This window comes from Falco cherrug, chromosome 8, assembly GCF_023634085.1.
Source record: "Falco cherrug isolate bFalChe1 chromosome 8, bFalChe1.pri, whole genome shotgun sequence".
NCBI lineage: Eukaryota > Metazoa > Chordata > Aves > Falconiformes > Falconidae > Falco > Falco cherrug.
The window spans coordinates 55,266,852-55,294,717 of NC_073704.1; the positions used below are offsets into that span (position 1 = coordinate 55,266,852).

The 27,866-nt window shown below is 59.9% G+C and overlaps 3 protein-coding genes across 6 annotated transcripts; all 3 read left to right on the top strand.

Annotated features, from left to right (window-relative positions):
- The first annotated feature begins 448 nt into the window (after positions 1-448).
- Positions 449-5,105, top strand: SLC34A1 (solute carrier family 34 member 1). Its single transcript, XM_027802149.2, has 13 exons — positions 449-591; positions 804-920; positions 1,070-1,246; positions 1,707-1,835; positions 1,909-2,052; positions 2,147-2,258; positions 2,331-2,526; positions 2,853-2,948; positions 3,064-3,163; positions 3,411-3,578; positions 3,944-4,060; positions 4,227-4,351; positions 4,457-5,105. The coding sequence occupies exons 2-13, from the start codon at positions 818-820 to the stop codon at positions 5,009-5,011; spliced, it is 2,022 nt and encodes a 673-aa protein (XP_027657950.2). The 5' UTR covers positions 449-591; positions 804-817; the 3' UTR covers positions 5,012-5,105.
- Positions 5,106-5,706: 601 nt separating this feature from the next.
- Positions 5,707-7,127, top strand: LOC102054211 (alpha-2C adrenergic receptor-like). The gene has a single exon (XM_005437013.4). The coding sequence runs from the start codon at positions 5,975-5,977 to the stop codon at positions 7,001-7,003; it is 1,029 nt and encodes a 342-aa protein (XP_005437070.2). The 5' UTR covers positions 5,707-5,974; the 3' UTR covers positions 7,004-7,127.
- Positions 7,128-11,001: 3,874 nt separating this feature from the next.
- On the top strand, positions 11,002-27,626 carry GRK6 (G protein-coupled receptor kinase 6). 4 transcript variants are annotated; one of them, XM_055719111.1, is made up of 16 exons: positions 11,002-11,129; positions 14,755-14,850; positions 17,704-17,816; positions 18,146-18,223; positions 18,495-18,595; positions 19,884-19,976; positions 20,293-20,356; positions 21,030-21,170; positions 21,866-22,056; positions 22,860-22,897; positions 23,035-23,124; positions 23,218-23,426; positions 23,702-23,839; positions 24,090-24,227; positions 24,388-24,522; positions 25,318-27,626. In XM_055719111.1, exons 1-16 carry the CDS (start codon positions 11,078-11,080, stop codon positions 25,321-25,323), a joined length of 1,683 nt encoding a protein of 560 aa, XP_055575086.1. In that variant the 5' UTR covers positions 11,002-11,077; the 3' UTR covers positions 25,324-27,626. The 4 variants fall into 4 exon arrangements, with proteins under 4 accessions (XP_055575086.1, XP_055575085.1, XP_055575087.1 ...); XM_055719110.1 differs by having other exon boundaries at positions 26,060-27,626; XM_055719112.1 differs by having other exon boundaries at positions 21,030-21,159; positions 21,912-22,056; positions 26,060-27,626.
- Positions 27,627-27,866: the final 240 nt, after the last annotated feature.

Consider the following 27,866-nt stretch of genomic DNA (forward strand, 5'->3'; position numbering starts at 1 on the left):
GACAGTGTGTGCCCGGGGCAGAGCGGGATCCATTGTGACTGATGCTCAGATGGGTCCAAGGATGGTGGATATGTATGTGGCCCCACCTCTGGTTTGGGACACACCAACAGCATGAACACCGAGCCCTTCTCCTCCTCCTCCTCCTCCTCCTCCACTCATGCAGGGGATGAAGCACCTGGCACCAAGTGATGGAGAGCTGAGGCTGTTCCAACATCGCTCCTCAGGCACTGGGCTCCAGCACTGCCCCAGCTTCACTTCCCACAGCACTGGCTGCCACTCACCCCGGGGTGATGGCGAGCCTGGGCCAGGTGAGGTGGGGTGTGCCGGTAACGCGGTACCCCGGGGGCGAGTGCCCCATCCCACCCTGGCACTGCAGCTGACGCGGGATGCTGTAGGGTTACCCATTAACTGGAGGAATTTCTGGGGAGGAGGTGAGCAGCAAGCAGAGGCGAGGGGCAACATGGGGCTACTTAGACTTTGCTCTTGGCGTGGATATAAAGGGTTGTGGTGCCCCACGGGCCACTTGACTGGAGGAACGCACGGATGTGGCATGTGGACATGGTGCTGCCGTGAGTGCCTGGCCAGCCCCAGGTGAGCAGGGCCCTGGGCAGGAGGGGTCCCCTCTCTGTGTCCCTTGCCTGCCCTTGCAGGAGCTCGCTGGGGTGGCACAGCAGTAGCCAGTGGCCAGGGGACCACCGGGTAATGGGATGGTGCTCCTCAGCGGTGCCAGCACCGCAGGGATTTGGGGGCTGGTGGCAGCTGGTGTGGGACAGCTGTAGTGACGCATGGCCACCTCTGCTCAGCCTCAGCAGAAGTGATGCTGCCCTACCGGAGGGAGAGCCCGGCCCTGCCCCGCTGCCCGGTGCGGGGAGGACGGGTGATGCACGGGCCCCAGTTCGCCTACTGCCCCAGCCCCCAAGGTAGGTGCCCCCAGCCCTCCAGCTCCTCCTCTTCCTCACCCTGCTGGGCTCAGCAGGGCCAGCTCACCAGCCCAGGCGGTGCCCAGCTCCCCTCTGCAGAGGGGTCCCCACGATGCTGGGGCCATAACGTGGGTGCCCCCTCTCCCCAGCTCTGCACCGGCTGCCGGGTGCCCACACCTGCCCCTTCGCTGTCGGTGCTTGCCCTGACCATGGCTTCCCCTGCCCTGGCTCCCCGGGGCGCCTGGGCGAGGGCAGGGAGCGGTACGAGCTGGATGCGCTGCCCTGGCAGGGGACCCGGCTGGGCTTGGATGAGCTACAGAAGCCAGGTGAGACCCCTGGGCATTGGGCACACTGTACCCGGGTTGGGAAGCACCCCAGCGACCTGCTAGAGGCACCCAGGGGGGCCTCAGGGTGCCAGGATTGTGGGGTGCTGGCAGAGGCTCAGCTTTGTCCCTGGGACTAGCAGCAATTCCTCCCTGCTGCCCCGCGGTGCCAGTCCTCGTGCTGGCACCCCAGCCAGACCCTCAGTGTGGCAGGCTGCCTGCCAGCCAGGGAGACCCTCAGCTCCCCGGGGTGCTGGGGGCAGAGCTGAGGGGCAACAGGGGCGGCTGGCACAGGGCACTCCAGAGTGGGAGGAGATGGAGGGAGCCCCGGGAGTGGTGGCACAGAGGGGGACGTGAGCCCCATCCCACTGGCGGCATGGGAGGACAGTGTAGGGCTGTGGAAGTCCAGGGAGCCGGGGCGGTGCCATGACTGGCATTTAACACTCTCTCTTGTCTTGCGCAGAGCTGGGGTGCTGGGCCAGGGTCCAGTCCATCTGTGTCTCCCTTCTCAAGGTGCCCTTGATGTTCGGGTTCCTGTACCTCTTCGTGTGCTCCCTAGACGTGCTCAGCTCTGCCTTCCAGTTGGCTGGAGGTAGGGTGGTGGGGACACCTGGGCGGCTGGTGGCACCCACCATGCCGGCACCCTGCCACTCACTCTCTTGCAGGCAAGGTGGCCGGGGACATCTTCAAGGACAATGCTATCCTCTCCAACCCAGTGGCTGGGCTGGTGGTGGGCATCCTGGTGACCGTGCTGGTACAGAGCTCCTCCACCTCCACCTCCATCATTGTCAGCATGGTCTCCTCGGGGTGTGAGTGTGCCCGTGGGGCTCCTGGGGACAGGGTGGCTGGATGTGGTCACCCTGAGCTGGGCCATGCGGGGCTGACAGGTCTCTCTGTCCTCAGTGCTGGAGGTGCGCTCTGCCATCCCTATCATCATGGGCTCCAACATCGGCACCTCTGTCACCAACACCATTGTGGCCCTCATGCAGGCTGGAGACCGCAGTGAGTTCAAACGGTGAGAGCTTGTCAGGACAGAGAGGACTTGGGTGTTGGGGGCCACACCATGCCAACGGGCTCCTCCACACAGGGCCTTCGCTGGTGCCACGGTGCATGACTGCTTCAACTGGCTTTCAGTGCTGGTCCTGCTGCCACTGGAGGTGGTGAGCGGGTACCTGCACCACATCACCCGCCTGGTCGTGGCCACCTTCAACATCCGCAGTGGGAAGGATGCTCCTGACCTGCTGAAGATCATCACAGAGCCCTTTACCAAGCTCATCATCCAGGTCTTATCAGCCGTGGTGTCCCCAGGCTGGTGGTGGTCTCCCAGCACTGGTGTCCCCCATGCTGGTGGTGATGTCCCCAGTGCTGGTGTTCCTTTGGTGGTGGTCATACCCACGTGTCTCTAGGCTGGCAGTGGTGTCACCAGACTGGTGGTTGTCCCCCAGCATTGCTGTCCCAGTGCTGGTCCCCAGCACTGTTGTCCCTTCAGTGGTGGTTATATGCAAGTGTCCCCAGGCTGGCAGTGATGTCCCCATCCCAGTGAAGATGTCTCCAAGCTGTGGGTGCTGTCAGTCCCCAAGGGCCCTCTCCAATATGTGTGTTTTTGCAGCTGGACAAGTCGGTGATCACAGGCATTGCAATGGGGGACGAGAGCCTGCGCAATCGGAGCCTCATCCGCGTCTGGTGTGGCCCTGCACCCCCACAGGTGAGGGGCCCGTGGCCTTTCTGGGGACATCAAACAATCCCACCAAGGGTGGGTGGTGGGCAGAGGCTGGCTGAGGATGCTGTGGAACCAGCTGCAGCCCACCTTCTCCCTGCAGATGGCTGCTGTGGGGCTTGGCCCCCCTCTGAACTGCACAGCCCCCAGCCACTGCAGCACTAAGGGCATTGAAAGCCTCCACAATGTCACCAGGCAGAAGTGTGAGTGGGTACAGGGGGCTTGGTCAGGGCTGGGGGGTATGGGGCGTAGGGCTGGAGAGGTGCAGGTGGGGCTGGGGGAGCTGTATGTGGGATGGAGAGGTTCTGGGCATGGGGCTGGAGTCATGATGTGGGGCAGGGCTGGAAGATATTGGGACTGGGGTCCAGGTGTGGGGCTGTCTTGGGGGAGCAGGTTTGTGAGTGGGGCTGGGCTGGCCCCAGCCCCTTGCCCAGCCGTGCTGTGGGGCAGGTGAGCACCTCTTCACCGACACGCCGCTGCCTGACCTGGCCGTGGGGCTGGTGCTGCTTGCCGGGTCCCTTGTTGTGCTCTGCACCTGCCTCATCCTCCTGGTCAAACTCCTCAACTCCCTGCTCAAGGGGCAGGTGGCCAAAGCCATCCAGAAGGTCATCAACACTGGTGAGTGGGACGGAGACAGCTATGGGGTGAGTGGGATGGGACCCTGTCTGCCCTAGTCACCCATACCCACCTGCCATCCTCAGACCCATCCCTAGCTGCCCCTAACCCCCATCCCTGCCTGCCCCTGATCCCCGCTTTGCTTATGGCTCTCATGGCCTCCTAGTGTCCACGTCCTCTTTGCCCAGCCATCCTGGCCACCAGGCTGGCCCCATACCCACAGCCTGAGCCCATACCCAGAGCCTGGCCCCACAGCTCCCCCCCCCTCCCCAGCACCATATAGGAGTTCCAGGCCACTCCTGGCTGATGTGTCCATGCCCATGTCCATGCTTGTGTCCGTGCCTGTGCTCATGGCCATGCTGTGGCAGACCTCCCACACCCGCTTAGCTGGCTCACCGGGTACTTCGCCATGGTGGTGGGTGCTGGGATGACCTTCGTGGTGCAGAGCAGCTCTGTCTTCACCTCGGCCATCACACCCCTGATTGGTGAGTCCCAGCCATGCCTGGTCCCCTGCCACGTGGTGGTCTCCCCCACAATGGCCCATGGGTGCTAGAGTGCTCAGAGGGACAGGAGGAGCCATGCCTCCTTGGGAGAGCATGGGAATGTCACTGGCGAGGAGCGATGGGATGGGATAGGGTGCCTCTTCTGCAGGCCTAGGGGTGATCAGCATTGAGCGTGCCTACCCGCTGACCCTGGGCTCCAACATCGGCACCACCACCACTGCCATCCTGGCCGCCCTGGCTAGCCCGGGGGACAAGCTGGCCAGTTCCTTCCAGGTATGGGCAGCCTGGGCCCATGGTTGGGTGGGCAGGGGCCACCAGGCAAGGCGGAGGCTGGGGGAAGCCTGCGTGCCCGGCCCGACAGGGATGCTGTCCCTGCAGATTGCCCTTTGCCACTTCTTCTTCAACATCTCCGGCATCCTGCTGTGGTACCCGCTGCCCTTCACCCGCCTGCCCATCCGCATGGCCAAGGCGCTGGGCGAGCGCACGGCCAAGTACCGCTGGTTTGCTGTGCTGTACCTCATCATCTGCTTCCTCCTGCTGCCCTCCCTCATCTTTGGCATCTCCATGGCGGGCTGGCGGGCGCTGGTGGGGGTGGGCACACCTTTCCTCGGCCTCCTCTTCTTTGTGGGGCTGGTGAATGCGCTGCAGGCACACAGCCCTGGCCGCCTGCCCAAATGGCTGCAGACCTGGGACTTCCTTCCCGCCTGGATGCACTCGCTGCAGCCCCTGGACCGACTCATCACCCGGGCCACCCTCTGCTGCACCGATCGCTGCCGCAGCCCCGAGGGCTGGGATGAGCGTGAGGGCCCTCCCCGTGACAAGGTCCGGCTGGGGCTGGACAACCCCGTGCTCTCCTACCCCGAGGAGGTTCCCAACCCTGCCGTTCGGGTGGGCTCACCCCGACCACTCCCACACGGTGCTACCCGGCTCTAGCCAGCACCAGACACCCTGGCCGCTGCTCCCATGGCTGCCCAGTTTCTGCTGTTCCTGCTCAGCTGGTGTCTAATAAACACTGAGCACCTGCGCACTGGGTGTGTGTTTCTTGGTCTCCTGCCTCTGCAAACCCTGCCAGAGCTGCCAGACACCCACTGCCCTCCCCGTGTGCGTACACCACCACTGCACAGCCCAGCCCAGCCCTGTACGGGTACCCTGTGCTGGGGATGCAGCAAACGCACGGCTGGTGCCATGGGAGCACGCACTGATGATGCTGCAGCTAAACCCTGCACCTGCAGTTTGCAGCCAGCTCGTACCAAGGTGTTGCGGGCAGCAGCTTCTTCCACCTGCCTCTTCCCCACAGGGCTGAGCTGGCAGGGTCTGCGCTGCACGACCGTGTGCCACAGCAGCGTGTCAGTGAGCAGGGAACAGCATGGGGCAGCCGGCGGGGTGCTGCTGTGCTGCCAGGCTGTGGCTCATGGATGTCAACTCAGCACAGCTAGCCAGTGCCCCTGGCCCACTGGGCACCCTGACACCCATGGCAGGAGCCCACCCACCATGGTGACCCTGGCAGGAGCCCTATAAGTGTTGGGAAGAACTGCTTCTCCAACTGCCCACAGATGCTTGGGCTCCTGCCAGCGATATCAGCCTGTCCCTCCCTCCCTCCTTCCTGCCCACCCTCCTCCTGGGCTGGGACCAGCAGAGCCAGCAGGCTGTGGGAGCCGCGGCGGGGTTCCCAGCGCCGCCACCGCCCTGTGTGCCTGGCTGGGCGACCACTGGGACAGGACGAGCTCTGCCTTGCCACCGGACTGGGTCAGTATGGGAGCGGTGGTGGCCAGGACACCCCCCTGGGACTCAGCAGAGCTGGGGCTGTGCCAGGAGATGCAACGAGGCCGGTGAGCGGGGTGCGTGCGGCGGGGGGCAGCCCCATGGGGCTTTGTCCGCCTGAGGTGCCAGGCCAGCATGGAGCCAGCCAGCGCCTTCCCCAATGCCTCCGGTAACAGCAGCGACGCCAGCAGTGCCCCGCACTCGCCTGCAGCCACAGGGCTCATCCTGCTGGCTGCCCTGGCCATCCTGCTGGCCACGCTGGTGGGCAACGCGCTGGTGGTGGTGGCCATCTCCACCAGCCGGGCTCTGCGGGCTCCGCAGAACCTTTTCCTGGTGTCCCTGGCCTCGGCGGACATCCTGGTGGCTGTCCTTGTCCTGCCCTTCTCGCTGGCCAACGAGGTGATGGGCTACTGGTACTTTGGTGGCCTGTGGTGCAGCCTGTACCTGGCGCTGGACGTGCTGCTCTGCACCGCTTCCATCGGGCACCTCTGCGCCATCAGCCTCGACCGCTACTGGGCTGTCACCCGGGCAGCCCGGCTTAACCTGCGCCGCAGCCCCGGGCGGGTGAAGGGGATGATTGGGGCAGTCTGGGCAGCAGCAGCCCTGGTGGCATTGCCACCGCTCCTGCAGGCCCGGCCGGCGGGCCAGAAATGCCAGCTGAGCCAGGAGACATGGTACGTGCTGGCCTCCTGCGCCGCCTCCTTCTTCGCCCCCTGCCTTGTTATGGTCACCGTCTACTGCCGCATCTACCACCTGACCGCCCGGCGGACAGCAGCCCTCCTTGCCCCCCATTCCCCACGCCCCGCTGGCACCGGCAAGAAGGGAACAGGGCTCAGGATGCCGGGCTGGCGGCGCCAGAGCCAGCACCAGAGCGTGTTGCTGTGCCGCCGGCGGCTGGTGCAGGCACAGGAGCGGCGCTTCACCGTCGTGCTGGCCGTGGTGATGGGGACCTTTGTGCTGTGCTGGTTCCCCTTCTTCTTCACCTACAGCCTGGGCGCTGTCTGTGGGGAGGGCTGCCGTGTCTCCAAGCCTCTCTTCAGCTTCTTCTTCTGGATCGGTTACTGCAACAGCAGCCTCAACCCCCTCATCTACACCCTCTTCAACCGGGACTTCCGCGCTGCTTTCCGCCGGCTTCTGGCTGTCCCCCGCTGGCACCGCACCTAGGGCCCCACTGTGACACTGGGGACATGGCCCCCAGCCTGGCATGGACCCTGGACTGCAGTGCCAGTGTGCATCTTGAGGTACTTTTGGAAACGTGGGGTTGAATAAAATGAGGCCAAAGCCTGCACCCCGGGCTGGCGTCTGCCTCTGGGGAGCCCAGCAAGCAGCACCCATCGCCAGCACCCTCACAATATGGGTGATCTGCTGGTGGTGACAACTCACCGTGGCAGTTCCAGCAAGCACCAGTCCTCCCTGCTGCCAGGCAGACCTCAGCATCTCCTTGTGTGGGGGACAGAGCCCACAGCTGCTGTGGGGGTGACAAAGCCCCCCATGTGGCAGCATTACCGGCACTGGGCTGAGCTGACCATGCCCCTGTAACAGCCCAGTCTGAGCCCTGTGCCCCTCTGCTGGGGCTGGCCCCTATGGCTGCCCACCAGCACATAGCTGTGCCACGCCACGGGGGCTCTGAGGGGGCATGTGCACACCCCATGGAGGGGTACAAGGGGTGCTGGGCTAGGGTGGGATACCCCATGTCCTGCTCTGGGGCTCCACCAGGATCTTGTTGCAGGAGGGAAAGGAGGAATGGCATCCCGGTGCTGGAAAGGCTGTTCTCCCCTGTGAGAGTGTGGGGGATGGGACCTCACGGGACCAGGCTCCAGCACAGCCTGAGGTGCGAGGGGCCACAGGGGCAACCGTGGGGTGAAGACCCAGGGGCAACCACATCCCTCCGAGGGCAGCAGCTGCCCTGTACCCGCCCTGCCCGCCTCCCTGCCCGGCTCTGCACAGACACCCAAGGGTCAGGGGCTGCTCCACTTCTCCAGCTTTGCTTCTCAAAATAGAAAATCTCAAAACATCGGACTTTCACTTGGCTAAAAACAGCCGCCGGCGCCTGGGAGCTGGAGCCCAAGGAATGCTGTGCTCCGCTGTCCCTCAGCAGCCCCTTCCAGGGTGGGTGCAGCTTGGCCATAGGGGCAGGGGGCTGTAAGGGATTCGGGTACTCACAGTGGTGAGGGTCCCCAGGCCGACCCCACGCCTGCTGGCCCTGTGCTTGGACGCTCATGGCATGAGCTTCGGGGCCAGCAGAGGCTCCCAGTGGAATTCTGCCAGGACAGGGACCTGGTGCTCACCCCCCCGGAGGCAGCTGATCTGGCAGCTAGAGCCACCCTGGCACCATCTGCGGAAGGAGCTGCCCTATCGCTGCTGCCTGGCTTCCTCTCCCACGGCTGCTTTTCTCCTTTTCACCATTAAACAGCACTTTGCTCCTAAAAATACCCAGGGAGATGAGGGCACCCAATGGGGACTCAGCCAGGGAGAGGAGCTCTCCCCGAGGGGCTGGTGCCCCTTGGGGACCTGCAGTGCCCTGGCTCACACACCCTGCCCTCACCCTTGCCCAGCACGGCTGGAGCCGACCTGGGGATCAGGCACCATCCCTCCTCCTGAGCATGAGTGTGCAGCTCCAGGATGCTGCAGGGCAGGAGGGGCCAGGAACCAGCTGGAGTCAGGGCATGCAGGGACCCTCCTGCTTGGGCAAGTAGCTGTCGATGCATCCAGTCTGTGCTGGCATTAGGGCAACATCTGAACCACCAAAGGGAGCTTCAGGCTGATGTCCAAAACATCAAATCCCAAGGGCTGGACAGAGTCTGAGAGCACTCTTTGCCACAGGCACTACTGGGGGGCTGTGGTGCTCCAGGGAGAGCTCCCCCACCGAGCACCTCCTGCTGCATCGCTATCCAGCACATCGCCCTTTCCACAGTAGATGGGTCGAGCAGGTCACTCCATATCTCCACAGCAGCCATTTCCATTCCAAGTTTGTACAAAGTCTGTTTTATCTGCCACAGCGTTATCCTTATTCCTGCCCTGCTTGCGAGCAGCTGTGACTGCAGTACCACCGGGAAAGCAGCTCCCCTTGAAGTGATTACTCCTGCCCAATTGCAGCACCTGCGCCTGTCTGCCTGGAATTGCATCCTGCATTTTCAGGCCGTTTCTTCAATTTCTCAACATTATTTTGATTTATTCCCCTGATAGGCTTGGGTTTGGAGCCCTCTCCAGCCATGTTCCCCCTGCAGACCTAAAAATCAGAGTGCAAGTTCCACCCACCGGGGTGCCACCAGTTCCGTTGGGGATGCCAGTACCCCCCCGGACACTTGTGCTGCTCTGGTAGCCCCTTGTGGCCAATGGCTTGCTGGTGGTGGGAATGGTGCTACAAAACATCAGCTGGGAGAAAACAGAAAGTAGCAACCTAAGGGTTAAGTGTGCAAATGCACGGAAACAAAGTCATTGCATTTGAAGCTTAAAATAAACATGTGCCACCTTTAAAAGGAAAGCAGGTCTAAAAGAAGAAAGCTGACAGTGTGAGCTCATGCCTCATGGCAAAGTGACACGGGAGATCACCTCTGAGGTATGGCAGGGCAAAGCATCCTCCTCCGTATTATCACTGTGGATTTGTAACCAGAAGACACAACACCTGATCTCCAGCAGATGCTGAAGGGCACAGCAGACAACAGCCAGTACCACATGCATGGACAATGAGTGCCTGAAATAATTTGTGTTATTACCAGCATCGCTACAGCCTGAGGACATGAGGCCCTCCCCTCCTGCTCACTAGTACAGCTCAGCCAAGGAGTGCTTGGGGGCTCAGGATGGTCCTCACTGACAGAGGCTGGTGGAGGGACCTGCCCATCACCACATGCTCCTCCATGCCCTGGCCACCACCAGCCTCACACCCAGGGCAGCTCACTGCCAGTAGCCACCACACACGAGGGAGGCATCACCCGTGGGCTGGGACGAGAGATGGAAGCCATCAGTAGGCAGAGGCTACACCCACGTCCAAAAGCCACAAGGAGCAGAAAGCAGGGCAGGCACGACTTGCTGACAGGTAAGAGGGTTAATGACTGATTTCACACACAGAAGCATTAAGCCAGGCAGGTCATTGGCAGGGCTGATAAATCAAGGGATGCTTGAGAGCTCTGCAGAGAAATCAACGACTGACTTGCTGCAGAGCAGGCAGGGAGAGGTTCCTACACCACAGCCTGTCTTCAGACAGGGTAAGGGCATGGCTAATTAAGAGTATCGGTAAAAAAAGGAGCAAATTATCAGAGGGAAGAAGCCTGCGGGACCATCAGCACTCACTCAAGAGCTCAAATACCCAAACAGCACATGAGCAGCCACCAGGCTCAGCCCCAGAGAAGGACAAGGCTGGTGGCGCTGCACGCCCCTGCCAAGGGCACCAGGGGATGAGGAAGCCTCAAACCTCCATGGCAGCAGTGACCAGGGAGCCTGGGCACAGCACCAGAGCTTGCATCACCCACCCTGCAACACAGGGATTGACCAACACCGGACACGCCAGTGCTTGGAAGATTTTACTGAGACCATCACGAACACAGGGCCAGGCTACAACGAGGGGGAAATACCCCCCCCGAAATATATAAACGCTGCTAACGAGAGCACGACAGCGCCGAGACGCCGCCCGCCCTCGCCCAACCACTACCCATCCCCCCCGTCCCCCCTCCGCCGCTACCCGCCCCCGCACTCTAAAGCATCCCGGCGCAAGCGCTCTGTTATAAAGAGCGGCTCGGCCCGCCCCCTGTGGAACGTCCCTATCACGACCCACTGTGCAGCGGAGTGGCAGCTTTTTACCCAATCACATGCTAAAGGAGGCGGGACTCTTCCTGCCTTAGGCACCGTAGACGCTCGCCCAATCTGGTCCCGGTGAGGTGTGTGCTCTCTCTGAGAGTGACATCTCGTCCTCCAATCAGCACCTACTCCCTCTTCCCGGCAGGGCTTCGCCAATGACCGCCGAATGACGCGCGCTTCTCGCTGCCCGCCCCTCCCTCCCACACCCCCGCCCGCCTCGGGGCCAACGGGAGGGCAGCGGCGCGGCGGAGGGGGCGAGGCTTCCTAGGGGGCTGAGCCAATAGGAGGGCGGCGCGGGAGGAGCGTGGGCAGGCATTGGCGGGCTGGGCGCGGGTGGGCGAGGCGCGGCGGCGGCGGGGGGCGGTGGCGGCGGCGGCGGGGCGCGAGCTGAGCGGCGGGGAGCGGCGCGGAGCCGGGCGGGAGGCGGCCGCGCCGCCGGGGCCCATGGAGCTGGAGAACATTGTCGCCAACACCGTCCTCCTCAAGGCCCGCGAAGGTGAGCGGCAGCGCTGGGCGGCCGCCGGTGGCCGGAGCTGGGCGGGGGGCCGCGGGGAGGCGGCAGGCCCGGGGCGGCGGTGGGGCGGGCGGGCCCGGGGCGGGCCGGCCGGCCGCGGAGTGAGCCCAGGGCCCGGGACGTGCCGGCCGGCCGGTGGCCTGAGCCGGGAGCCCGCCGAGCCGCCTCTGGGAGCGGTGCCCGCCTCCCCGGGCTGCAGGCTGCAGGCTCCGGCCGTGCCTGGCCCCGGGACTCGGCCTCGGGCTCTCTCTCCTGGCGGGTCTCGGCGTCGGCCGCCCGCGGCGCCCTGGGCGCGGGGTAACGGCGCGGGGTGGGCACATGCCGCCCGAAGCGCTGGGCTCTGCATGCAGCCCCGGCGCTGGGCGCTGCTGCGGGCGGCCGGGGCAGCTCCGCACCCGCCGTGTGCCGCCTCCGGCGGGGGAGAGCCCGCCCGCCGCCCCACCGGCTGCCAACGCCCGGTAGCCCCCGCCTGCTCCCCCGGCGCTGGCGCCCTTCACCCTTCGGGGGGCGGCTCTCGCCCCTCGGCCGAGGGGAGAGGCCCGTCCGGTGTCCTGGGAGAAAAAAGCTGCTTTCAGGCTTGTAAAACGCTGCTTCCCACCCAGGCCTGATCCCAAAACTGTGGTGGTGAGCCCCCGGCCCTCTGTCACCCCCACACCGACCCTCTGTCACCCCCACACCGACCCTCTGTCACCCCCACACCGACCCTGCCCTGCTGCCACCAGCCGTGCAGTGGGCCACAACCCTCCCGCTGCTTCAGGGGTCACAGCTGGATTCCAGGGTCTCCGGGTGGGATGCAGCCGGCCGGCAGCGGGGCTGCCATGGAAGCACAGAGCAGTTTGGGTTGGGAGGGACCTTAAAGATCATCCAGCTCCAACCCCTTGCCACGGGCAGGGACACCTTCCACCAGGGCAGGGTGCTCTGAGCCTCATCCAGCCTGGCCTTGGAAGGACAGGGCAGCTGTGCAGAGAAGCCTCAGGATGGCTTAAGGAGAGAGCTGGGAAGTCTGCCACGCAGGAGCCTGGTCCTTTGTAGAGAAGGAAGTTCCAGCCAGGAATCGGGGAATTCATTAGATCATGTAAAGTGGCGGAGAAGTACAGTCCCTCCTGGCCCGTGGTGTGCTGCTGGCCAGGCCAAGTCATTCTGGAGCCTGAGGGGCTCACTAAAATCCAGTTAGAGGGCTTTGGAGATTAGATTTGTGGGAGGGAAGAGCAGCGAAATTAAATTTACATGGGCAGAAACATTTTAGCTTGAAAATCAGGCTTACTGTAGGTACTTCAGGCACGGTGACCATGGTGGACCATGACATGATGGTTCATAGTGGCAAGGTCTGGATTTGCCAAATCCAGACAAAACCGAACAGTGGCATTTGTGACCTCTAGACACGAGACCCTGCTTCATCCGGAGTGAGTTGACCAAGGAGATTGGCTCCTGGTGGGCCTTCGGCAGAGCGGAGCTTGGTCGCAATGCAGAGCAAGGCATCGGATGGCTGCTGCAGTAGTTGCCGTGCTCCTCCGGTGCCTCTCCCTCCGCAGGCGTTGGGCAGTTTGGCTGCAGGCGGACACGATCCACTGGCACGCTTGTGTCAAACGGTTCCTGGCCTGCGAGAGCTGTGGGTGGCAGTGCTGCCTGTCCGTGGCTCTCCCACCCATGGCTGGGTGGCTGTGGTAGCTGCTTGGGCAGCCTGTGTGACAGGACAGAGCCGCTTTGCTGCCCAGGTCTGGCAGCACGGGGTGCTTTGCCCCAGACCAGCCTTTTTGGGAGCCTTCTGGTCTGGTGTGAGAGTGCAGGGCTGAGATCGCCCTGGATGTGGGGGAGGTTTGCTGACCGTTATCTTTAGTCACTGCATACGGTGGCCATGCTCTCAGTTTCCTTCAAACTCTTCTGGGAGGGTTTGGCCCTGGGAAGGACAAGGATCCTTCCCCCATTGTCCCACTTGCCTGCTGGCCTCTGGCAGAGATACAACAGACCGGCTCTGGGCTATCAGCAAGCCTGGAAGCTCCCCTCTGGTGAGCTCTGGGTGAAGGTGGCCCACCCTATACCCCATCCCCAAAATGGGGGTGCTGAGAGGTTCATGTGCAGGAGGCCAGTTCCCTGCAGGGCTGTTTGATGCGGCACTGGGAGTGCGGGGGGAGAACCGTGCATGAAGGGTGCTGGAGCTTCCTTTCAAAGCAATCAACTCGAGGAAACGCAAGCTGCCAGTCCTCATCCTGCAGGTGCTGTGGGGCATTGCTCTGCCTTTCCTTGAGCACTCTTTGGGTGAGGATGGCTTGTCCTCCCGTGCCCTCACTTAGTTGTCCCCATCCATTTCATTGCCGCAAGCTGTGGCTGACAAGGTGGTGTGTGTGCTGCTGGTTTCTTCCACCCCTGCTTACCCTTGAGTCACTTCCTTCCTGAGTTTGTACAATCGTGCAGCCCAGCTGCTGGTGCGGGGCAGATGTAGCACAGCGACCTGCAGCACGCCAGGGGCTCAGACCCGGGGCTGCCCCTGTGGAAGGTGGCTGTGATGGCCCTGTCCCACCCGCCTGTCCAACCAGGCCCTCCTGCAGTGTGGGGAGCTGGATGCTCAGCGACTGTGTCTAGAATTTGGGGCTGAATTGTGTCCGCAATGGAGGAAAGTGTTATGAAAGTGTTTCTCAAGAGCTGATAAATGCGTTTTCAGCCTCTCCTGATTTCAGAAGGTCGTGCCTTTGGCCCAGCTCGGCAGGGTGGTTAATGTATTTTCCAAGGGAGGTGGGAGATTGTGTGTGTTGGCACCAGGCAGGGGAAAGGCAGTCCCTAAAGGCTGGCTGATCCCAGCCATCAGTATTTCAGTACTTAATACTTGCTATGATGTAAATTTTTTGGTCTATCTAGAAGTTTTCCCACCCCGTCCTACAGCACTGGGCATTTACTCGAGCAACTGAAGTTGGAATAATATCTGATTCTTGAATCTCACTTTTCTGAGGCCGGCTTATCTCTGGAGAAAGGTGGGAGTGTCCCCACTTCACAGGTGGGAAACTGAAGTGATGAGCCCCAGGCAATGCAGTGAGTTGTCTGTGGAGCTGGGATTAGAGCAGGAATTCCTGTCTCCCAGCTTCATGTCCTCCCTCTGAGAGCCCCTCCCTGGAGTAAAGCAATCAGTCTGGAATGAGTAGGTGGCAGGAACATCATTACTACAGCAGGAAGAGCTACACACCGGGCAAGGCTTGGCCTCCAGAGGTGCATTAGTTATGCAGAGGTCCTGAGGACTGGCCTGGGAGCCAAGAACTCTTGTGCAGGCATAGAGTAGCCTGTGGCTTTGGGCACTCCTGTTCCTGCTGTGATCCTCCTACCATATAAATACGAGTCACTGAGATGTCCAGGTGAAAGGTCTTTGTGTTCTTGGTCGGGACCTTTGTTCAGCAGCCAGAGTGGTTGGTCCGTCTGCTTCCTCTGGCAGTCAGATGCTCTAACACTTTTGTTCTAGCAGCCAGGAGACGGTGGTACCACTTCGGTCTTGTTTTCCTTGCCTGGGCTTGCTTGTGTAAATGGACAGAGGGTGTCTCCTCTCTCAGCTCCTGGCAAGGCTAGGCTGCAATTGGATGTCCTTGCTTCATAACTCATGGTATCAATTTTGTGTGCCCTGCAGGTGGTGGTGGAAACCGGAAAGGCAAGAGTAAGAAATGGCGCCAGATGCTGCAGTTCCCCCACATCAGCCTCTGCGAGGACCTTCGACAAACCCTTGGTGAGATGCAGCGGCTGGCGGGACTGAGCAGCACCCAGGCTCCGCTCCAGGGTGGTGCTGGTGGGTGAGTGTGTGTGTGTGTGTTGTGCACCCAAAGCTGAATCCCGTGAGGGTCAGGGACATGTAACAGGGCATGTATTGGCCAAATCCCAGCCAGGATCACTTGGAGCTCAGGATGTAAGGAAGAAACAATGGGTAGGTAAGTCACAACTGCACGGCGCTTGCTGGATAGTACCTGTTGATGTATCCACACACCTTCAGTAGAGGTACACCACCTTCTATGTGCAAATAGACATGCTCAGTGTTGCAGAGTTCTGGAGTGTTGCTCTGGGGTCCCTTTGCATAAATAAAAAAGGTCCTGCTAACATCCTCTGGACTCCCTGGTTGGGATTTAGCCCTCTCTGCAGACCTCAGCTTCTAACGCTAATGCAGCACCTTTCCTCAGGCAAAACTGGGTTCTTGCTGTGTGGTATGGATGAGAATTGTAGAGTTGGGTAGGGCTTGGCCTGTAATTTTAATACTGCACTTTGTACTCCTCATGGTTCTAACGTTGTTTGTCCAGTAGGCTTGGTCCTGAGGTCATGTGCAATTGTTTTGGGGCACAGAGAGTGGGAGCGCTCTGCTTGCTGGGAAGGGGAGAGCTTGTTTAAGTTGTCACTCCAGATTCAACTGCCAGCTGGAGAGTGGCACAGCACTGGCCTTGTTTCAGAGTAGGTGTCACTGGGCTGAGTGGGTTTGGGAGCAATTCCAGTCCCCAGTTCCAGGTTTTCCAGGTCCTGGCAGCACCAAGGAGAAGGGTGGCTCCCTTTGAGGGCACATGGGACTATAGCACTTGGATTAACTCAACCTCCGTCATCCACACTGTAACCTCCAAGCTCACAACAGCCCAGTGCACACCGTGCACCACCTCCCTGCTGCTGTGCACACCATGTGCAACCTCCTGGGGCCAGCTTTGCAGCTGAGTGTAGTCAAATGGAGACTCTCACCTTGGTTTTGCTGCAGACCGCTTCTCTGGAGCAAGTTTTGAGCACTGAACAGAGCTCTGGCCTGGGCTGCTCTTGCAGCTCCCATCTTGGCCATCCAAACCCCTGTCTGCTTCCTTGACTTGTGTGCCCTCGACAGAGCTTCCCCTCAGCTCATGTTAGTCCTCTGCCTGCAGCCACCCTTCCTGTGGGTGTCACGACACATTTTCCAGCACTGAACTTCATCTTTGTTGTGCTGCCCATTTGCCAGTGGTGAGTGCTGGTGCTCTGTCTGTCTCTGCTGTCCCACTGTCCGGGACAGTGACCTTGTGAAGCTTTGGGAGGCAAGTCCCTCCCAGCCACTGGCTGTCACCACCTGTGTCCCCACTTCTCCCTGGGGAGGCATGCGAGAAGTGCTTCTGGCCCAGGTGACAGCTGCCTGGCTTAGTTTCCCTGTGGGAGTGATGACCCTGTTCCACTTTTTGGCTGGAGTGGCTTCGTTTTCCCCTCGCAGGCTGCTCAGAAAGCATTTTATTTCCTATTCCAGAAGCTTGGCAGGACCATGGGCACAGTGGGCTGGTTGCCCACTGCAGAATTAAGCTTTGTATGCCCTGACCACAGGGGGTAACCTTGTGTGAGCCTGGGCAGCGGTGAGGGCAGCCAAAAGCTTCTGATCTCGCAGGCAGCGAACTCGTCCACCCCAGCTGAAGGGAACTCCTTCCCCTGCAGCCACAAGGAAACCGCCCGTGCAGCGGAGCGGGCGAGGTGGCCTCCTCCCCCACCACAGCCCCGCCATCCCTGCGCTCTCGTGCACCCTCAGGAAGCTGCAGCTTCCTCGGGAGAAACTGCTGTGCGGGGAGGGGAAGGCTGGCAGTACCCAGCGCTGGGGAGTGCTGCAAGATCCCCTGTGCACCAGTGGGAAGCTGCACGTCTGCACCCCAGGCAGCCCGCAGCCCTCAGTGGCAATGGCTGTGACACAAATTTGTGCTGGCCCATGATCAGACAGTGTCTTCTGAGTGGAAGGGGAGGAAGAAAAGCAGAGAACTGGAAGTGCTCTGGATAGTCGAAGGGGTTTGTGCCTGGACTGCCAGACTTCAGAGAGGCGTAGGAGGAATCAGCAGGGAAGCCAAGCTCCCATCTTGCAGCTCCCATCTTGCAGCTCCCATCTTGGCCATCCAAACCCCTGTCTGCTTCCTTGACTTGTGTGCCCTCGACAGAGCTTTCCCTCAGCTCATGTTAGTCCTCTGCCTGCAGCCACCCTTCCTGTGGGTGTCACGACACGTTTTCCAGCACTGAACTTCATCTTTGTTGTGCAGTTGTACTTTGTTGGCAGTAGGAGTTGATGTACAAGTCAGTGGCTGTCCCGTGGAGCGTGTGCCGCGTTAACAGGGCATCTGTGGAAATAGTGCCTTCCGTTTTGATGATTCTGCTTCCAGCCGGGCCTTTGGGAATATGAGTGGTTTGTAGGAGTCATCAGAGCAACTCTTGGCATGGAAGATCTGCCTCGAAATAAGCCCAGTGTGTTCCTCATGTTCCAAGGAAAGTTGTGTGTCTGGAGTAGTCAGTCGATCTCCTTGAGAAGAGGATTGGGAAAAGAACCTCTAGGCAAACAGGAGATTTGCTGGAGTCCCTTACTAGAAGGCAGGCTGTACAGAACAGCAGGTCAAACCTCTTTCAGGAAGAAGATCTTCCGTAGGGGAACATAAAAGCTCAGTCATGCCTCTCGTCCCTGTTGGGTACGTTGCACTCTCCTGGGAGTCTCAGGCTGGTGGGACCTGTGCGCAGCCAGCTGATGAGTGGCAGGCCCCTCCACCGCTGCCTGTGGCCAGGGCAGTGGGCTGTGGCTGCTCCTTTGGGGCTTGGCAGTGAATGATCTTCTCCGCATTTGCAGAGCGGGACTACCACAGCCTGTGCGAGAAGCAGCCCATTGGGCACATGCTCTTTCGGCAATTCTGCGAGACACGACCTGAGCTGTCGCGCTGCGTCAAGTTCCTGGATGCCGTGGTAAGAGCAAAGAGCAAAGCCCATCAGGCTTCACTGGGGGAGGCAGGGATGTTCTTGGCACCCCTGGGCATGGACCAATTGGCCCTGGGTGCTCTGGCAGTTGCCAGGTACTTCTGGGTACGGAGGTTTCCTGAAGGAAAAACCTGTGTGTTGCCGTTTCCCCAAGACAGGGCTGGGCCTTTGCTTAGGGAGCTGTTTGCTGGAGATCTGGTTTTCCAGGAAAGCATGGGAAACCTTGGGCAGAGGGTGTTGCTGCTCTGCAGCTGTTGGCTGGTAGCAAGGCTTGGTTCCTGGCTGGACCTGCTCCTCACACTGTTTGCTCTGTGCAGGCAGGGTATGAAGTGGCTCCAGATGAGAAGCGGAAGGAATGCGGGCAGCACCTGATTGAAAAGTACTTGAAGCCAAACGTGAGTAAGAGGGTTGTGTTTGCTGCCTGCAACAGTAGAGCAGTTGGAAGGCTGGCAGTTGTCATTACCCGTGTCCTGCCACAGCAAATGTGCTGGGCAGGACAGCGAGGGCAGAGTACAGAGCCACCCCGCCACCTCACAAGCAAGCGTGCTGCTTTTCCCACTGGCCCTAAAGTAGACAGGCACCTGTGTGCTGTTCCTGGGCTTCTCCTTCCTGGCAGGACCCTTGGGCTCTGCTCCCTATTGTCTGACTCCATCCTTTTGTCCCCAGAGTGAGGACCATGTGCCTGAAGTTCCGTCGCAGCTGGTGGATGCCTGTTGTGAGAGGCTGGAGCAGGAACCTTCCAAGGAGCTTTTCAAGGAATCCACTAAGTAAGTTGGAGGGCAGGTCGCATCATGGCACAGGGTTGACGCTGCAGCTAACTCATCTCGTCCGTCGTGTTCCCATCCTCCAGGAGAGCGAGGGCTGGTGCTAAGGCTGGCGCCTGGGGAATTTCAGGCTAGCAGTTTGCAGCACAGCTACAGGAAAGCAAGTGCAAGGAGCTCCCGTGCGCTGTGGGAGCCACAAGCTGCTGCAGAAACCTCTGTTGCTTGTCTCAGTCTCCTCTGGATCTGAGTTGCTGTTTGGAAAGACCCTGTTTCAGTGAGCCTCAGCATCTGGCCATGCTGTTCCTAGTCTTGTGCCAGGCACTTGTAGACACCTGTAAAGCGTGCTGCCAGCTGCCAGTCCCAGTGCCACCTGTCCTCTCCCGCTGGCTGCAGGTGTGGCCGCTGTGGTTAGATTATGCTGGCTGTTGCTGCAGGGATCTAAGGTCACCACTGTTCCCATCGCAGAAGCAGTGGCTGAGGTCCTGGCTCTGGGTGCAAAGCGGAAGCTGTTAGGCAAACCGGGCTTACCCCCCACCCCCCCCACCCCCCCCGAACAGTAGCTGGAGCACATTGCTTAATTGGGTGCAGGGCTGTGGCAATGGATTTGCTGCAGTCTTCTGGGGAGCGTTAGCTCTGTGTGTGGTAACGAGTGTCGCTGTCTGAATGCAGAGCCTCCGGGCTGGGCCCTGCCTGCTCTTGGCAAGCTCTGAAAGGGGAAGAGCCCATCCGTTTCTCCTTGATGCATGTCTCCAGTCTAGACACGATGTCTAAGGCTCTTTACTCTGCTGGGGAGCCCTGGCACTGGTCTCCGAGGCAGTTAGCTCTCTTGAGCAGGATCTCCTGTGGCCTTTTGTACTGGGTATTCATCTGAAAGCGAACAACTCAACGCCTGGTGCTGAACGTTGCTAGCAGCTTTCGGCAGCTGATTACAGCCTTGTGTGCACATTTGCCCTGTGAGCAGAGGGGGTAATTGCAAAGAGCCCCATTGTCCCCGTTTGTCCCACAGCCCGGGCTGGTGCTGAGAGGCCACAATTAGCAGTGCTAGCCTGGTCCTAGGGTGCTGTGTTCATGACAGTGGCACCTCCAACGCACCTTCCTTTTGCATCAGGCCTAGCTTGGAGGGGGGCTTTCTGAGCCAGGGCTATGTGGGTGATTCTGCACCAGGCTGGGTGAGGGGATGGCAATGTAAACGGGCTCTCAGGGCTGCTCAGCTCCTCTTTCCTTGAACCCCTGGCTTTTTCCACAGCTCTCATCAGTTCTCAGGAACCTTGCTGGCTCTGCTCTCTCCTAGGCTTATCCATGACTACCTGAGTGTGGCTCCCTTTGCCGACTACCTCGACAGCTTGTACTTCAACCGCTTCCTGCAGTGGAAATGGCTGGAACGGTAACGCTTCCCGGCATCTGTGGGAGACCTGCACCCTCCTCACACAGACGGCCTGAGGGGTCCCTCAGGCTCCTTCCCATGCTGGCCACTGGCAGGAGCCAAGGGCCTGGCCCGTGTCTGCTCTTGTTTTCCTTCAGGGCCCTTTATTGGCACCATCAGCAGCCCCAGCCTTGCTTGCCTCGCAGGGAAGCAAGGCCTGCTTGAGCAGGGGTTTTGGGGTGAGCCACAGTCTCAGGCCAGAGCATGGGGGTGGTTTGGGCTTCAGTCCCTGCTCTCTCCCAGCTCCCATCTCACTCCAGTTTCCTTTCCCTCACAGGCAGCCGGTGACCAAAAACACTTTCCGCCAGTACCGTGTGCTGGGCAAGGGCGGTTTTGGGGAGGTGAGTGACCACCATTTCCTCTGTATTCAGGGTAACGGGCAGCTACCGTTGCCAGTTGCCAGGTGCAGGTCTGGGTTGGCCATCGGGGCACCACAAGCTGCTCTAGGTGCTGGTGGCTGGGTGGGCACTGGGAGCACTGTGGTGGGCACTGGGAGCACTGTGGTGGGCACCGGGAGCACTGTGGTGGACACTGCTGCGCTCTGGGCACTGCGTGATCTGTCCGTTCCCCTCTGAGGGGCAGGAGCTCACCTCTCACCAGGCACTGGAGGTGTGGGTGTTGCACAGGGTAGGTAGCACATGCCCTGTGCTGTGTACTGCCACCTGGGCAGAGAGTCAGGTTTGTTCCCAGTATCTTGGCAGGAGACACTGACTCCTGAAAACTGTCACTGTCAAGCTTCTTTCTGTTTCTGGAGTGGCCTTCTATCTTCCCAGGCACCAGCCGTGGTGCTGCTACAGGTAGCAGGGGCATCGCAGCTCTCTGTTGCTTATCTGTGACATCTGGAGATGTCACTGCTCCCTGTGTCCTTGCTTTGACAATGGGCTTTTCACTGACCTCGGACTGAGATGGGGACAGGGACACCTTTGCCTTCCCGTGCCTCTTTCTGAGAGCAGAACCTAGAACCCCACCCTGGAAACGGCAGCAGGAGGGTGCTGAGCCACGTCCCCCCTCCAGGTTTGTGCCTGCCAAGTGCGTGCCACAGGGAAGATGTACGCCTGCAAGAAGCTGGAGAAGAAACGGATCAAAAAGCGGAAGGGAGAGGCCATGGCCTTGAATGAGAAACAGATCCTGGAAAAAGTGAACAGTAGGTTTGTAGTAAGTACATAGGAGTTGCTCTCACTTTGCTGCGGTGCTTGATTCTTCCTCCAATCAGCAAGCCCAGCACCTCTGGTGCTCCTCACCTGGTGTGGCCCTGCCCATTGGGTAGGGTCCTGGTGGCTGTAGATCTCTCACGAGGCTGGGGTCTGGCAGGAGCTCCTACTGTCTCCACAAGATGCTGTAAATGCCCCCAAAGTCAGGCCTGAACACCAATCTGATCCCACTGGCACCTTCTTAACCTCTGGGGCACATGAAAGCAGCGATAACTGTCTCTCCAGGCACACTGCCTCTCCAGACAGCCAAGTGGGCAGAAGCCTAGCCCTGAGCTGTGTGATGGGGAACTCTTTCTCTGGCTGCACTGAGGTGTGGACAGCTTGAAACCTCCCTTTATGGAGGATTCGTCAGATGCTGCCCCAGGGTTGCTGTCAGGTGCTGCTTGCCCCCCAGATGGAAGCAGTTCTGGCTCAGGGAAATAGTGTCCTCCCTGTCTAAGGAAAGCTGGGGTGTGCTGGGACTGCTGGGCACTTCGGTGTCCTCCCTGGGTTTGCACAGTTCCCCCTCTGCCTCCTGTGCTGGCAAAGGCGCAGTCCTGCTGCCTGTGAGTGGCTGCTTGGGTGACAAAGTGCCCGTCAGTGTAGGCATCTCCCTCTTTCAGCTGTGTCTTCTAACAGCCTTTCTGCCCTGAATTGCAGGTGAGCTTAGCCTATGCATATGAAACTAAAGATGCTCTCTGCCTAGTGCTGACCCTCATGAATGGAGGGGACCTCAAGTTCCATATCTACCACATGGGAGAGGCTGGCTTTGAGGAGCCCCGGGCAGCTTTCTACGCTGCCGAGATCTGCTGTGGCCTTGAGGACTTGCACCAGGAGAGGATAGTGTACAGGTGCGTGCTGCCTGGTCCCTGCTGGGAGACCTTGTATGGGCTGTAGAAGCAAGTGGGTTCCTGCTGCTCTTACTAGCCCAGTGGGTCTGTCTGCTCAGGAAAATAAGCACAGGCTTGAAAGCAGCACAGAGCTGAGTGAGAGGGGATTAGGAACAGAAAGCTGATATCGTAGGAGAAATGGAAGAGTTTAGCTTGGCTTCCTCGTGCTGGTAAATGATCGCCAAGAACAGGATGTGATCATGCTCCGAATACCTCGGGGCAGTCACTTGGGCGCTTAACTCGTGGCAGTATTGACACTAGAACAAACGAGGCTAGGCTGCCCCAGTGCGCTCAAGACTGAGAGCTGGGCAGGAGGCAGAGCAAGCTGATTGTATGACTGTACTCATCGGGTTGTGTGATGCAGTGTTAGGGATAGCGTGGCTAAACACAGGGCTGGAAAGTCCCTTCTGGTCCTACCCTGTGCCTTGCCCCTGGGGCAGGACAAGCAGAAGGAGCCTCTAGTCCTTTTCTCTTGCATGACCTGCCCCATAATGAGTTCTGCATCTGCAAAGAAGGAATCGGCCACAGGCACACTGCTTCCTTCTGGAGGGTTGAAGGTTCTCATATCCTGCCTCTCTGCCCAGGAGGGGAGAGCTTGCAGAGCTAACTCTGGGCTAGAGGGTGAGGGGAAGGTTATCTGTGTGACCAAGGCAGGAGTGTTGCATCCCTCAGCTGCTTATCTGTTTCTTCTTGAGATGTCACTGTTGCTTTTGTCCTTTGCCTTGACAGCAGGGTTCTTGCTAATCAAGTCCCTTCCTTCCTAGGGACCTGAAGCCAGAAAACATATTGCTGGATGACCACGGTGAGTGCAGAGTCAAGAGGAGCCCTGAGCCTGAGTCCTCTCTTCCTCTGCTTGAATCAGGGCTACTCTGTGTTCTTGGTAGCTTCAAACATTGCCCCTTGATGTTGTCCTGTTAACTTGACCCCTCCTCTGTGCAGGTCACATCCGTATCTCAGACCTGGGGCTAGCTGTGCATGTGCCAGAGGGCCAAACAATCAAGGGCCGGGTGGGGACAGTTGGCTACATGGGTAAGTGGTCCTGGTATAATCAAAAAGTGGTCTCTTGACTGCACGTGTGCTCTCCCTACCCATTACATGTCCCTCACTCCTGCTCCTATGTAGCTCCAGAGGTGGTGAAAAATGAGCGCTACACATTCAGCCCAGACTGGTGGGCTCTGGGCTGCCTGGTATACGAGATGATCGAGGGACAGTCCCCCTTCCAGCAGCGCAAGAAGAAGATCAAGCGGGAGGAGGTGGAGCGGTTGGTGAAGGAAGTGCAGGAGGAGTACTCGGAGAAGTTCTCACCCTGCGCCCGCTCTCTCTGTACCATGGTACGAGTGTGCATCCCTGTCCCTTTGCCCCCCACTGCCTCTGCATGCAGCAGCAGAACATGGAGGCTGCTCACCTGCAGAGGTGCTGGTGGCAGCCAGGTTCCCTTGTCTGTGATAAGGCAGTGCGGGGGGGTCCAGAGCGGGTGCCGTAATCCCTCACTCTCCAAGCTGCCTGTGCTGTCCCTAGTGACCTACTGCAGGAGCCCAGCTGACCTCAGGGCTGCTCCTGCCCGAAGCGCCCTCCACCTGCGGCACTGATTTCCTTTGTGTTGCAGCTCCTGTGCAAAGACCCTCTGGAGCGCCTGGGGTGCCGAGGAGCTGGGGCCAAGGAAGTGAAAGAGCACCCTCTCTTCAAGCACCTCAACTTTAGGAGGCTGGAAGCAGGCATGCTGGACCCCCCCTTCAAGCCAGATGTAAGTACCCATCTGTATGCTGACCTTTTCAGTCACTGGTGCCATCAAGGGAAACAAGAGCCCTGGGGGGGCTCACCTGAAGAGATGGGGCCCATCCCCTTCCCTCTTGTTTCTGAAGCCTGGTAGAACAGGGGTCAAGCAAGCTCTGGGCTGCCGGGAGAGGGTGCCTGGGCTTGGCCAGGAGCCAGGGTTGTTGGAGGTGGTGTTGTCATTGTGGAGCTGGCATTAGAGCAATCTTTGTCCTGTTTAGCCCCAGGCCATCTACTGCAAGGATGTTCTGGACATTGAACAGTTCTCCACAGTGAAAGGGGTGGAGCTGGAGCCCACGGACAATGACTTCTACCAGAAGTTTGCCACGGGAAGTGTGCCCATTCCTTGGCAGAATGAGGTAGGTTTGGAGGACAGATCTTTCCTCCTGCTTGTGCCTGCCATGGCCAAGTGCAGTGTCCCACAGGGTTTGCGCTGTCCCTGCTGCTTTTGCGCTCTGCTGGGCTCTCGGTGGCAGGCTTTGTGCGGCACTTGCTGCAGCCATCTTTGCCCTCTTCCAGATGATTGAGACGGAGTGTTTTAAGGAGCTGAATGTCTTTAGCACAGACGGCACGGTGCCCCCAGACCTGGACTGGAAAGGGCAGCCTTCTCCACAGCCCAAAAAAGGGTTACTCCAACGCTTATTCAGCAGACAGGTAAGAGTGTTTGCGCAGCGTTTCCTCCCCAGTGAGTCCTCTGGCAGCAATGAGCCTGCTCTTGCCTGTGCCAGGCAGGTCTGGCAGGGAGGTGGGCGCAAGAGGGAAGCAGGCAGAGCCTCCCCTACCGCTGGGTGGTGGGACCCCAGGGCTCTCGGGGACACCCGTGCAAGGCTGCAGGGAGCCAGCCCTCGCCTGGCTGGCACTCTCCGTGCCGAGGTAGTCGAGGGGGCTGGGATGGATCATCCTGGCTAAACGTGCTGGAGTCACACAGGCAGAGAGGTATCAAAGGCACTAAAATAGCAAGTCTTCTCCCTTCCTACACAAAGAATACATTCCCTGAAGAAGACCTTGCTCTTGGAATGGGTTGTCTGGGCTCCCCAGACCATTTCTGCCAGACCTTGAGCCAGGCAGCGAGAGCAGCTCTTTTGAGGGATGAGGGGAACAGAAATGTCTTGCAGCTGCTGTGGACTTGCTTGCCTGCCTGTCTCCTCTGCCCTGAACAGTCTTTGCCTTCTTTCCAGGACTGGCAAAGTCAGGGCTCTCAACAGCTGCTTGCAGCTGTGGCACTCAAGCGTGGTTGGCTCTGGACCCACTCTCAGCCACCCAGTGCTGACTCCTTTTTCCCCACTGAGCTCCAAGTTGTGCTTCACTGTTCAGTGGGCTGCCCTAGCCAGAGCCAGCTCTGGGCTGGAATACCCAGCCCTTCCCGAGGCAGGCAGGACCTGCCAGAGGATGGGCATCTGCCTGTAGCAGGGGTTGAGCTGTGACTTGCCACGTGTTTTCTCTTTCCAGAGGTGAGCAGTCTCTCCTGGCTGCTCTGCTCAGGGAAATACCTGGTGGCCCGCGGACATGGCAAGATCTGGGAAAGAGTGTTGTCCTTCAGTGCCTATTCCCTTCCCCCAGCAGAGCACAAGCTGCTTGTTGTTCTAACTGTCCCCTGAGCCACTAATCTCGCTTCCCTGCTCTCGCTGCCTTCATGGGGGAGGCCTTGCCCTCAGCTTGAGCCGGAGCTGCCCCTGCACAGCCGCTGCTGGGAGCTCTGCTCCCAGGGGGCTGTGGGAAGCTCCCTTCAATCCTCTCTTCGGATGTCCGGGACACATAGAAGGGTTGAGAAACCATGAAGGGTTTGGCATTGCCCCATGCTCAGACTTTCGTTCCAGCAAAAAGGGCTTCAGCTGCTTCTGCGGCCAGAGCCCCAAGCGGGGCACATCGTCTGTGCTGGCACCGAGCTGTCTCCCTGGGTGGCTGTAGCCCATGGAGCCCGTCTTCCTCCCAGCTTCTGAGCTAGTCAGCCGCGTGCTCACCAGTCTTGTCTGCCAGGAGCTGAACCCCAGATGCAGCCTGACTGTTTCTCTGCCGACTGGCGGTGCCCTCCAGCCCCTTGCCTCCATGTAGCTCTCCCATGCACAGGCCAGAGGGGGCCTGGCCCTTCCTTGCCAGAGGGCAGCTGTAAGCTGGGTTGTGTGACCGTGCTCACCCTCTGCTTGCTGTGCTCCTCTCTCTCCCTCCTCCCTCTCCTTGCCCTTGACTTCAGGACTGTTGTGGAAACTGCAGCGACAGTGAGGAAGAGCCCACCCGGCTGTAGAGCACAGCTTGTTCTCCAGCCCCTGGGACCCCCTTGCCTCTCCAGGTGCCCAGCAGAACAACAGCCCAGCCTGAAGGACAAGGTAGCAGCAGTCCTGCAAAGTGGATTTGTTTACAGCTTTACACATCTGTCTGAAGACTCTGAGGATGGCTCCAGGGCTGGCAGCAGCACGCAGCTCAGGCTGAGGTGCCTCTGACTGTGGGCAAGCCCTCATCCCTGAGATAGACCTGGACGCTTCTGAATCTGCTGCTTGGGATTGTGCTGCTGCCACCCACCAGCTGCCGCTCCCCTCCCTGGCCCAGGGTGGGAGGGAGGGATTGCGCCGGCGTGGGCCAAGGCCAGACTGGAGCAGCTCTGCTGACACATTCCACGGTGCTGAAGCAGCACTGCAGGTTTGGTGTATATTTATATATGTTAGTCTGTACATATCACATGTCGGTTTTTAATCTATAGGTGGGGGCCTGCACTGCCCTCACCCTGTCATAGGCACAAATGTCCTCCTATGGGGGGAGTGACAGCCCCAGCTTTGTACCAGGGAGTCCTGGGCAGAGGCTTTCTGTGCCTTGAGGTGTCTAAAGCATCTTTCCTGGACCTTTCTGGCAGTGCTGAGGCATCCCTGGCTCCAGCGGAGTCCATTGCTCAGCCCCGAGGCGCAGGAAAGCACTGTGCCAAAGCGTCTGCCATTGCATCCTGGCAGCAGAGCGTCACTGCCTCATCCTCGCTTCCCTGTCTGCCGGAGCCTGCTTCCTCCTGCCTCGTCTTGCACATGCTGCCAGCTCCCACGAGCTGATCCCGGCCCCCTCTCCAGACCGCTGGCAGGCTGCCTGCAGCACAGCGGGACACAGCCGCTCCCATGGCACCTGCTCAGGTGGTACCTGCTGTTGGGTCCCAAAGGTCGGTGTGATCCCTGGCATGGTGCAGGATGGCCCTAGCGCAGTTCCACCAGCTCTGGACCAGCCATCTGTGCATGCTGGGGGTGCTGCAGTCCCCAGGCCCAGCTTGTTGGAGGAGGGGGCACGTAAGGGACTCTGCTCTCAGGGAACAAAGCCATGGTAAAGAGAATGTTCCTTCCTGGGGTCATCCTGTGAGCTGCGCCCCAAAGAGTGAGCGGGGCCGGGACCAGCCTGCCCACCTTACCAGCCTAGTGTGCGTCCCTGGGGGTCCTGGGGAGTCAGCACAGCTCCTGTGCCCAAGGGCACGGTGGGGGGCTGGAGCCCAGCATGTCCCTGGAGAGCAGCATGGGGCTCAGCCCACCTCTTCATCCTGCTTGTCCTGTCCCGTCTTGTGCACACTTGTCCCAGCTGTGTCCTGAGCAATAATTTGTCGTCTGTGTCTGTGTCTGTGTGTGCACACATATGTGTGCGTGCGTGCACGGGTGCGTGCTGCTGCCTCGTGCTCATTCTGAGCCAGGCCCCCCGGGGGGGCTGACCACCAACTTGGTCCTGTGGTATCATTTGCTTGCCTTGCACTAAAGTTGGACAGTATTTAAATTTTTAACCTTTTGTTAAGCATAAGATTTGCTGTGCCTTGTATCACTGTCATAAGGGGGGCCTGCTCTGGGCCATACAGGGTTGGTGACTCTAAGGAGAGGAGCCAGGACCCCAGTTCCTGGGCTGCCATGGGCTCTGCTGGCACTCCTGTCCTGCAGGGAAGGGCTGGGACTGAAGCCCAGGGACCATGGGAGGCCCTTGGTGGCTTCTGCTGGGTGGTTTGGGTCAGTGTAGGGGCATGACAAGTACAAGGCCTTGGGCTGTTG